Here is a 12,417-nt window from a genome sequence, read left to right as displayed (position 1 = left end):
GTATTATTATCTATCCTGATGCCTAGTCACTTTACCCTGCCTTCATGTACATTATCTACCTCAAATGCTGTATTATTATCTATCCTGATGCCTAGTCACTTTACCCTGCCTTCATGTACATTATCTACCTCAAATAACGTATTATTATCTATCCTGATGCCTAGTCACTTTACCCTGCCTTCATGTACATTATCTACCTCAAATACCTTATTATTATCTTTCCTGATGCCTAGTCACTTTACCCTGCCTTCACGTACATTATCTACCTCAAATACCGTATATCTTTCCTGATGCCTAGTCACTTTACCCTGCCTTCACGTACATTATCTACCTCAAATACCTTATTATTATCTTTCCTGATGCCTAGTCACTTTACCCTGCCTTCACGTACATTATCTACCTCAAATACCTTATTATTATCTTTCCTGATGCCTAGTCACTTTACCCTGCCTTCACGTACATTATCTACCTCAAATACCTTATTATTATCTTTCCTGATGCCTAGTCACTTTACCCTGCCTTCATGTACATTATCTACCTCAAATACCTTATTATTATCTTTCCTGATGCCTAGTCACTTTACCCTGCCTTCACGTACATTATCTACCTCAAATACCGTATTATTATCTTTCCTGATGCCTAGTCACTTTACCCTGCCTTCACGTACATTATCTACCTCAAATACCGTATTATTATCTTTCCTGATGCCTAGTCACTTTACCCTGCCTTCACGTACATTATCTACCTCAAATACCTTATTATTATCTTTCCTGATGCCTAGTCACTTTACCCTGCCTTCACGTACATTATCTACCTCAAATACCTTATTATTATCTTTCCTGATGCCTAGTCACTTTACCCTGCCTTCACGTACATTATCTACCTCAAATACCTTATTATTATCTTTCCTGATGCCTAGTCACTTTACCCTGCCTTCATGTACATTATCTACCTCAAATGCGTCGTACCTCTACACCTTGATATGGTACTGGTACTCCCTGTATGTAGCTTCATTCTTGTGTATTTTATTCCTCATGTGTTAGTATGGTGCATAGTTGGTTAGTTGGTGCATGTGACAAATAACATTTTGATTTGATTCAGTGGCCATGTCAGAGTCTTCTAAAAGGTAAACTCTTCAACTAGTTATCATCTATTATATACTAGAAAAAGTAATTATCTGATAGAGACCTGCTGAAGACAATAGTACTGTATACCTTTCACCCCAGAGCTAAATCATAATGGCATGATTGACTCCATGCCGCAAGAGTTTGCTGAGCACCCATGTGATGATCTCAAAGCCTGGAAGTGTGTGGATGACTCGTCCAATGTCCCTGACCTCTGGAACACTTTGCACCACCACACTGGCCCCACTCTCTCCCCAGACTATGTAAACAAAAATCTGACCTAATTATGTACGATTTGAGTTCTGTGTTCACCGAGATTACACCATTATATACACAGCCCTCTACAAGCCTCTACAAGTGATGGTGTGGCACTGTGACTGATGGTATGTTTGCAAATGCATTATGCAGGAAGGTGTATGTGAAGAAGGCATGGTAACATGTCGTTTCTGGATATGTTCTCTCCTCGTTTGTGTACCTGCATGGGTGTTGGTGTTTGTCTTTGGTCCCTTGCCCTCCTCAGCCTTTGTATAGGGTACTCTAGTATTGTTGGAGGGGTGTGTGTCGGGGAGGGGTGTGTGTCGGGGAGGGGTGTGTGTCGGGGAGGGGTGTGTGTCGGGGAGGGGTGTGTGTCGGGGAGGGGTGTGTGTCGGGGAGGGGTGTGTGTCGGGGAGGGGTGTGCGTGCGCTTGCGTGTTTGTGTGTGTTTCAGCACCTGGCTGTAATTACTCCAGCCTCAGTAGGTGTAGCACTATCATAGTCCCTTGTAACACACACACACACACACACACACACACACACACACACACACACACACACACACACACACACACACACACACACACACACACACACACACACACACACACACACACACACACACACACACACACACACACACACACACACACACGGTACAGAGAGCCCTCAAAGCACTGCGCCTTCATTCTGGTTGTGCCACTATTAAACCCTCTCATTTTAATTGCGTATCTTTTATGATGTAGCCCATATTTCCATTGTGTCGCTGGTGTCATCTGTCCCTGTGGGCTCAGTATCACCTCATCTCTGAGACAAGGAGACACCCACAGGCCTTTGTCAATGCCACAGACAACGCCACTCATGTTCACTCATCTCATTAGAACATGGCTGCCTTAGACACATACAAGAGAGACAACTGGGACTCTCACTGGAACTGCACTATCATAGTCCCTTGTAGCACCCACACACGGTACAGAGAGCCCTCAAGGCCCTGCACCTTCAGTCTGGTTGTGCCACTATTAAACCCTCGTTTTAATTTCGTATATATTATGATGTAACCAATATTTCCATTTTCTTTAGACGGAAAATGCTTCTTTGACTTCTGTTGGGGAAGAGCAGCGCAGTTAGTTTTCTGTTCAAGTGCCAGTCCTCCTGTCTAAGCACTAGGGGCATGTTTGAAGTGGACTGGCCTCACTCACAATCACTGGTAATCTCATGTCAGATGTGATTGGTTGAGATGGATTTGAGGAGGAACTGTAGGATGTCAAAGCTCCATATTGATCAACACGGTGTTGTCATTACCCCTCTTAATTTAGCCTACACCTTTATCCCCTTTGTTGCTGATGCCCTTGAGTATAGTCTTTGATGCCCTTAATCTGACATACAATTCATGGCAAATGTATAGGCTGCATTACAGGTATTTATCAGTATAAAGGGGACAGACCTAATCAGGAAATGGCAACATGTAGAGACGTTTCCAGTTCTCCCTCTTCTCTCACTCAGGATTAAATCCTTGTTAATTGCTGTTCATTAAACAGTCCTTAAAAAATACATATATTGGTCATCTGCAGAATGTTACAGCCTTCTTTTGGATGAGGAAGCATCGGAAAGAAAGGAAGGAAGGAAGAAAAAAGTGTGACCATGGGGGGGGCAGGGAGAGGGAGCGCACCAGAGAGAGAGAGCTCACCGGAGAGAGAGCCCACCAGAGAGAGCCCACCAGAGAGAGCCCACCAGAGAGAGGGAGCGCACCAGAGAGAGGGAGCACACCGGAGAGAGAGCCCACCAGAGAGAGGGAGCCCACCGGAGAGAGAGAGCCCACCGGAGAGAGAGCGCACCAGAGAGAGAGAGCGCACCAGAGAGAGAGAGAGAGCGCACCGGAGAGAGAGCGCACCGGAGAGAGAGCGCTCACCGGAGAGAGAGCGCTCACAGGAGAGAGAGCGCTCACAGGAGAGAGAGCGCTCACCGGAGAGAGAGCGCTCACCGGAGAGAGAGCGCTCACCGGAGAGAGAGCGCTCACCGGAGAGAGAGCGCTCACCGGAGAGAGAGCGCTCACCGGAGAGAGGGAGCTCACCGGAGAGAGGGAGCTCACCGGAGAGAGAGAGCTCACCGGAGAGAGGAGCTCACCGGAGAGAGAGGGCTCACCGGAGAGAGAGGCTCACCGGAGGGAGAGGGCTCACCGGAGGGAGAGGGCTCACCGGAGGGAGAGGGCTCACCGGAGGGAGAGGGCTCACCGGAGGGAGAGGGCTCACCGGAGGGAGAGGGCTCACCGGAGGGAGAGGGCTCACCGGAGGGAGAGGGCTCACCGGAGGGAGAGGGCTCACCGGAGGGAGAGGGCTCACCGGAGGGAGAGGGCTCACCGGAGGGAGAGGGCTCACCGGAGGGAGAGGGCTCACCGGAGGGAGAGGGCTCACCGGAGAGAGAGCTCACCGGAGAGAGAGAGAGAGAGAGCTCACCGGAGAGAGAGAGAGAGAGAGCTCACCGGAGAGAGAGAGAGAGAGAGCTCACCGGAGAGAGAGAGAGAGCTCACCGGAGAGAGAGAGAGAGCTCACCGGAGAGAGAGGGCGACAGAGCCAGAGAGAGGGCGACAGAGCCAGAGAGAGGGCGACAGAGCCAGAGAGAGGGCGACAGAGCCAGAGAGAGGGCGACAGAGCCAGAGAGAGGGCGACAGAGCCAGAGAGAGGGCGACAGAGCCAGAGAGAGGGCGACAGAGCCAGAGAGAGGGCGACAGAGCCAGAGAGAGGGGTCAGCAGGTTGACGTTTGTCATGCATCTTGCCCTAGAGGAAGAACTGAGCAATTTCTGCTAGATGGGCTAGATGAAAACAAACATGTGATTTCTGGTTTTAATTTAAGGTTAGGGTTAGGCATTAGAGTTGGCAGTGTGTTTAGGGTTGGAAAAATAATAAAATTTTGTGGCTGTGCCAGCTAGTGACCACTCTGCAGAGCTGCCTCCAAAACAACATTCAGGGACACTGCACACAGCATGTGACATGGCTAAATATAAATGTATAGAGCTCAGCTGAGTAGAGGTCATCTGTGATAGAGGTACAGAGATGGGGTTGTGCTTCTCTTCTTCACAATCACTGCCAACCAGCTCTGTTTTATCTCTTAAGCTTGTGTAGTGAAACCTCAACCTGAGCGCACTGCGAAGGACAGATCTTTGTCTCCTTATGAAGAAGCACAGCAGCCATGCAGTCTTGCACGCACTCTGTCCCAGTGTCTCACTCTTTTTCTTGCTCTTCCTCTCACACTCTCCCTCACCTGCTTGCTCTCGCTCTACCTCTCTGTCCAACAGTGTGTGCTCGGGGAGGTGAGTAATCTTTTCTCCGTTAGGAGAAGAGCGAGGGAGCGGATCGAGTTTTTGCCTTGTGTTAAAAGCTCTAAAAATAGTTGCTGCACACAGTGCCCATCCAAACGTCATTCATTGAGTGAGCTAGCTGCTGCGTTGCCTTGGTGATGGGAGACGTGAGGCTTTGTAGTTGATATGTGCTGAGTATGTTTGTGTGTTCTCTCCTCAGAAAAAGGCAGAGGAAGCTCACTGGATTCTGGAAGGACTGGGACCCCGAGTAGAACTGGTGAGCCTCTGCTGTTTTCTCACCTCTTAATGGTCATCTGAATAAAATACCTAGCAACTTGTATTATTTGACCACAGGGAGGAGGGACAAGTAGCAGGGGAGGAGGGTTAGAGGGAGGAGAAAGAAAGAGGGGGAGGAGTTTGTCGGAATAGAAATATGGCCATGTGTAGCAGGGGGTATAGGGAGCAGGCCCTGGAGACAGGCCGAGGTGGGTTTCGTTCTTCTGTTCAGGGATGAGAGCGAGATGGACGGGCAGAATGATGGCGCTGTCTGTCTCTGATGGCTAGGAGCCAGACACGGCCAGTGTTTCATAAATGAGCTGCTGCTGTCTGGAAGAGAGGATCTTACTGACAGTACTGTATATTATCAGTGGGAGTCAGACATCATACTTGCTCTTTTATAAGCTGATTTGGGTTTGACAATAATACCTAATGTTCGCTTTCGAAGAGTTTTGTCGTGAGCAACTGAAAATATAGTGGAGAACAACAAGTTCAGATTCAAATGTTTGACCCATGGTAAGGTGTTTGTAGTTCATTGGTTTAAACGACTTTTAATCCCCCTTGTGCCGTGAAATAAAAATATGTTTTGTTTGTTTTGTGGCCAAACTTATACAAATTGTACACAGAGATGGTCTCCTTCGCTTATGAGTCGGTTCTCACTCTGTACAGTCCAGTCTCTTGAGAGGGGCTGAATTAGGGTGTCATGTCCTCGTTGTACCCACTGCTTGTCGTTGTCAGCTTGGCACAGCATTAACAGTTATATACTATCATGGAGCAAAGCGCTTTGTTTCACTCTGTCTCAGACATAGATTTATATGGGCTTTTGATTGAATGAATAATAGATTCAGTAATACTTGAATGTAATGGTTCAGTTGGTTGAGTTATTGAATGATGGTGCACCAGGGTTTTCCCCAGGAATTTTTAAGAAGGTGGTGCTGCTGAGTACGACGGGGGGGTGGTCCGGACGGGGGTCCGGGGGGAGGTCCAGACGGGGGTAAACTCAACATATCTTCCCCTTTTTTTAACACCTGTAACTGCAATTTCCAGCAATCTAGAGCAGAACTTTGCTTTAAATGATAACAAATAAATTACATTCTTTCATTCTTCGGGGGAGAACCGTGTACACAATGTGAGCCAAAACTTTTTGACAGACCTTTCTCGGTTAGGTTGATAAAACATGCATGAATTCATAACATTTTTGTCTTATGTCCGACTCTGTTCAGCATCTTGTCGGTAGAATGTAATGGGTAAATTGCGTTGCTGCATTTAGCGTAGTAACTTTGCAGTGACACCAGACCGTGTGCAGGGAAGTCGTGTGGAAGTTGTAAACAGTATGTTTAACCCTCTAGAGTTGATGTTCCTTGCTGCTGTGAAACAGGATTCTCACCTCTGGCAGCATCACCTAACTTTTCCATCGGTTTCTTCTCTCTCCCAGCCTCTGTACAACCAGCCCTCTGATACCAAGCAGTACCATGAGAACATCAAAATGTAAGTTAGCCCGCCCTCTGGGGAAAGGGACTGGGTTTATGTTAGTGTGTGTGCGTGTCTATGTCATCTGTCACTGTAGGCTCAGTGTGATTGCTATGGTCCTAAATGCCATCACTGCGCCCCTCGTGCCCCAGAGATTCCCATCCCAACAAACGGCCACAAGAGAGTGAGTCACGTGGTGTCAACCACGTGTATGGAGTCTTTATAGCCGTGATAATGTGCTGAAACAATTCTTTAACCGTGCGGTCTGTGACAACCCGTTGAGATCATGTTTCTGCGGAAATGACTTTATGCAGTCATAAAATGAAAATCCTTCACTTAAGTGGAACTTAAAAATGTAATGCAGAAAGTGCAAATGGCTTAAGTAAAATGGCCCGCTTGAGGTTTAGCTCTGAGTTGTCAGTGGAGAATGAGTTAGATGGTATGCCACCTGACCTCTTACCCTCACTGCCACTCTGTCTCCGCTCAGTTTGATCCTTGCACTGTTTGATCAGTATTATTGCCTCAAAGCAATTAGCAGAAAGGGTGTGTGTGTGTGTGTGTGTGTGTGTGTGTGTGTGTGTGTGTGTGTGTGTGTGTGTGTGTGTGTGTGTGTGTGTGTGTGTGTGTGTGTGTGTGTGTGTGTGTGTGTGTGTGTGTGTGTGTGTGTGTGTGTGTGTTATTAAATGCCGCAGTATAGCTTTGATCCACCACAATTGACTTCTTTGTGCCCCTAACCGGTTTGATAACCTTGGCACCTGTCCCTGGTAAGAAAGATGAGTACCTTGGATTCATGGACACCACCTCTACATTTCTCAGGAATACAGTACACGCTTAGTGTTGGACAAAAGAAACTTTAGAAACGGACCAGAGCAGCTAATCTCTCTCTCCACCATCTGGTGTCCGGAGCACAATGCCATCTCTGTCCTTATACGACTTAATCTCTCAGCCCTGGTCTGGCCTGCCAGCCAGAGACTGCGTAATTAGGAGTTGCGGGCGTGCCCCCCTGGTTTGCGCATCTTTTGAAGTTCAGATGGGAACAGGAATAGTAACTGAAGTCTGGACACTGACTGTAGGCCTCACATGTAGCCTGTCATAATATCCATTCCAAGACGAACTGAGATACAAGTACTATCAGAAACATGTTGGATTGTTTTCACAGTCCTTTTCACCAGTCAAACCAGACATTTTGCACAGGAAATTTCCCCGGTAGTTCACAAACTGTCCACGCTCTGCAAGATAAGCAGAAATTAAAGAGAGAACTTTACAAATGTAAAATCGATTGTTGATTATGCATTAATTTTTATTAATTTATTATTATATTCTGGTGAGCAATGCTATTTAATTTTCTACAGCATGACAGAAGATCCTACCTACCTAATTAAGATTTTTCTGATTCCAAGACCTAATTTTTTACTGAAAAATATGTAAATGAGGCATAAAAAAGATCAACACAGTTAATGACAAGATAATTCCAGACTGTGCCGTTGTTGTGCTTATTTATGATATAATAGTCACGTTCTCATTAAATAATCTTATTATGGCCAAAAAATGAGGCTTAGTTAATTCAATTTGACTTGTCTTTCAAGATATTGATATAGCTTAGCTGATAAAAAGACACGGTTTTGATTTGTAAAGTTCAAATAGAATATAGTCTTGCGCATGATAGTCTTGCACTTCACAATGCTTCATCAATATTAAATATCTTAATATTCTATTTAATCATACACTGGGTGTACATTAAGACCACCTGCTCTTTCCATGACTTAGACTGACCAGTTGAATCCAGGTGAAAGCTATGATCCCTTATTGATGTCACCTGTTAAATCCACTTCAGTCAGTGTAGATGAAGGGGAGGAGACGGGTTAAAGAAGGATTTTTAAGCCTTGACAATTGAGACATGGATTGTGTATGTGTACCATTCAGAGGGTGAATGGGCAAGACAAAAGATTTAAGTGCCTTTGTTGAACGTGGTATGGTGGTAGGAGCCAGGCGCAACTGTGGGAAGCATTGGTGTCAACATGGGCCAGCATCCCTGTGGAACGCTTTTGAAACCTTGTAGAGTCCATGCCCTGAAAAACGGAGGCTGTTCTGAGGGTACAAGGGTGGTGCAAGGAAGGTGTTCTTAATGTTTTGTACACTCAGAGTATATTGTCCAATTAACACATGGAATAATGTAGTAACCAAAATAGTGTTAAACAAATCAAACATATTTTACATTTGAGATTCTTCAAAGTAGCCACCCTTTACTTTGATGACAGCTTTGCACACACTTGGCATAATCTCAACCAGCTTCACCTGGAATGCTTTTCCAACAGTCTTGAAGGAGTTGCCACATATGCTGAGCACTTGTTGGCTGCTTTTCCGTCACTCTGCGGTCAAACTCGTCCCAAACTATAATGCCTGAAGGTGTGTTTTGGGTCATTGTCTTGTTGAAAAACAAATGATTGTCCCACTAAGCGCAAACCAGATGGGATGGCGTTTCACTGCAGAATGCTGTGGTAGCCATGCTGGTTAAGTGTGCCTTGAATTCTAAATAAATCACACAGTGTCATAAGCAAAGCACCATTACTCCTCCTCCTCCATGCTTCTTGGTGTGGAACCACATATGCAGAGATCATCCGTTCACCTACTCTGCGTCTCACAAAGACACGCAGGTTGGAACCAAAAGTCTCGCATTTGGAATCATCAGTCCAAAGGACAGATTTTCACCGGTCTAATGACCATTTCTTGTGTTTCTTGGCAAAGCAAGTTTCTTCTTCATATTAGTGTCCTTTAGTAGTGGTTTCTTTGCAGAAATGTATCCATGAAGGCCTGATTCACACAGTCTCCTCTGAACAGTTGATGTTGAGATGTGTCTGTTACTTGAACTCTGAAGTACTTATTTGGGCTGCAATTTCTGAGCCTGGCGGTCCTCATGAGAGCCAGTTTCATCATAATGCTTGATGGTTTTTGCGACTGCACTTGAAGAAACTTTCAAAGTCCTTGAAATGTCCCATATTGACTGACCTTCATATCTTCTTAAAGTAATGATGGACTGTCGTTTCTCTTTGCTTGTTTGAGCTGTTCTTGCCATAATATGGACTTGCTCTTTGACCAAATAGGGCTGTCTTGTTTAGAGCAGCCCTACCATGTCACAACACAACTGATTCGCTCAAAACGCATTAAGAAGGAAAGAAATCCATAAATTAACTTTTAAGAAGGCACACCTGTTAATTGAAATGCATTCCAGGTGACTACCTCATGAAGCTGGTTGAGAGAATGCCAAGGGTGTTTATTTTGCAAAGTTTGTTTTGATTTAACACTTTTTACTACATGATTCCATATGTTATTTCATAGTTTTTTAACAAATAAAGAAAACCCTTGGAATTGAGTAAATTCTAAACTTTTGTGTAAATTCTAAGTCTGAACTTTTGAATTGGTATTGTACGTGTCTGAGTGTGTGGGAGAGGGAATCAGGGAGTTTAAATGTTTGTTTATATAGGAACATGTTTCGATGAAGAGATCACCGTGTCGTCTTAGGATATCTTTAGACTGCTTCTGTGCTGTTTTCTTCTATGCGCACGCACACACACACACACACACACACACACACACACACACACACACACACACACACACACACACACACACACACACACACACACACACACACACACACACACACACACACACACACACACACACACACACACACAGGCATGTGATGTGACTGTGGCATCCAAGCTGGCCGTCTAGTATGGACAAGTACGCCTCCAAACCACCCCAGTTCCCAACTCATTACATTCAGTTTTACATGAAAGGTATTTTGGTTTCCACAACAGCATAAATATCTCTGACTCACAGGTCAGCTCACATGTTAGTGGTGTGGGCAGAGTGTGGCACGCATGGAAATTTGGTGAAGTCACAGCTCGGAGGTGTGAAGAATAACCTTCCAGCCCCCAGACAGTAGCCATCCCCCTCCAAACTCAAACCACACACACACACACACACACACACACACACACACACACACACACACACACACACACACACACACACACACACACACACACACACACACACACACACACACACACACACACACTGCCTGCTTCTCCCTTGTCCACCTCTAACATCTTATTACTCAGTATAGAACTCTGCCTGTGTGTGTTTTTGTCCGTCTTGTATTTGACCTAGTATCTCTGCCTGTGTCTATGCACACGGAGTGATTGTGTGTGTGTGAATCAACGTTCATATGGGTCTCAGTATGTGTTTATTTGAAAGAGTTTAGATGTTTGTTTATATAGAAACACGTGTAGATGGCAGTGTTTTTGTTGTGATGTGGTCACCGTGTCCACTTACAGAATCTTTAGACGGCCTCTGTGCTGTTTTCTGCTTAACATGTGCGCGCGCTAGTACAGCCTTACTTAATTCCTGCTGTCTGTCTGTCCTTGCCTGTGGCCTGGATCCTAGCTGATGTGACTCACGGTGAATTAGATGGCACGTGACCTTAGGCACTGACAGGAATAAAAACGTCATCTTTCACCGAAGGCCGAGAGGACGGATGGAGCAGCTGCCTAAGCAGATTACTGCCCTGACCTTTATTTGAAGCACTCTGGCTGGGTCGCCATTCCCGGGCCGGGCCAGACAAACTTTAAAAGTCTGGCTCCTCTTTCTGCCCACCCCCGAAACTATTTGGTGTTTATCGATCTAGAGACCGGATTGTGTGCCTGTCTGTGTGGGGGTTGTAATAAAGGTCATACCTGGACAGCAGGATGTGTTAGCTACTCTTTACGGGATAGAAATACGTATTTTTATTTTTCCCAAACTGCCAAAAAATGTCATTCAAATCATTGTTGATTTTCCTCTGTTTACTTCTATCAATCTTCTGTCTTACTCCCTTTCATTTATCTTTCCTATGTATCCCTCTTTCTCCTTTCTTCACCCTTCACAGAAACCAGGCGATGAGGAAGAAGCTCATTCTTTACTTCAAGAGGAGAAATCATGCTCGTAAGCAGTGGGTGAGTACAGAACCGCTTCTCTGCTGGGACTGCTCTATGACCGATGACTAGATGTTAACTGGGCCAAGGAGCTCCTTGAAGTGTGTCCATGATCCACAGACTAAAGGGAAAGGAGCTCTGGGCCCTTGTGCCTGTTCTTTAGTAACACTGTAGCAGTAGCTACTCCTATGAAGTGTTAGACCACAGCTACTACGGCCTTTGAAAAATGAAAGGTAAAAAAAACAGAATAAAGGAGATGTCTCGGTGTGATTCAGCTCTCCCAGGACTTTCTTTTTCTCGGTCACATCAAGTCTGCTTCCTGTCTGGTGGTGGTAGATGGTACAGAGATGGTAGATGCTACAGGAGATGCACCACTGCTCGCTCGCTCTGCCCGTGTGTCAGTGATTGAGCAGGACCAAGGCAGTGGGCGGTGCTAAAAATAACCCTGCCATCGATCGTCCAGGCTCTAATGTCAGAGTTAGGCAGACATCCTCAATCACCCACCCTGACAGAAAATCTTTACCACAAATCAATTACTTTTCCTGTGGAATATATTTCCACAGGGATACATTATGTGTAATAACCAAGTTTCATCTCAGAAAAATGACTTCCTCAACAATGCAGGAGAATTGGGAATAATTTAATAGTTGCACAGTTACACTAACCCTAAATGCAGAAACCATATCTAAACTGTAATTTATAGAGAGGCACACCTACCGCCCCATAGTGCTATTTGCCGGCCCATGTGCTGCAGGGTCATATATCCACCAGTCATGGTGTGTAGTGTAAGTAGAGGTTCCAGGCCAGCGCCAGGCTGGAGAGGGGAGCGCAGGCTGGAAAAGACATGGGCAGCTATTTTAAGAGGCCTCAGAGGGCTGTGTCTCCTCCAGGGTTAATGGTCTGCTTTACAGCCTGCCCTGTCGAGCAGCTGGGAAAACATGGAGCTCTGTTCTGGTCATGACTCAAGGTTAGACTCAGTCCCTGCAGAAGCACAGCACAGCACATCATGTCACAAAAA

At 45.7% G+C, this 12,417-nt stretch overlaps 1 protein-coding gene across 1 annotated transcript in view; it reads left to right on the top strand.

The window, feature by feature from the left end:
* Positions 1-12,417, top strand: part of LOC124036232 (nuclear receptor corepressor 2-like) — a 132,975-nt gene that overhangs the window by 72,368 nt on the left and 48,190 nt on the right. The window contains 3 exon segments of the mRNA XM_046350522.1: positions 4,895-4,951; positions 6,386-6,438; positions 11,354-11,420. Of these exon segments, the coding sequence (XP_046206478.1) occupies positions 4,895-4,951; positions 6,386-6,438; positions 11,354-11,420 (177 nt within the window).

This window comes from Oncorhynchus gorbuscha, linkage group LG05 (genome assembly GCF_021184085.1).
Source record: "Oncorhynchus gorbuscha isolate QuinsamMale2020 ecotype Even-year linkage group LG05, OgorEven_v1.0, whole genome shotgun sequence".
Lineage (NCBI taxonomy): Eukaryota > Metazoa > Chordata > Actinopteri > Salmoniformes > Salmonidae > Oncorhynchus > Oncorhynchus gorbuscha.
Note: the sequence above shows the minus strand (reverse complement) of the source record. Positions and strands in the feature narration are given on the sequence as shown.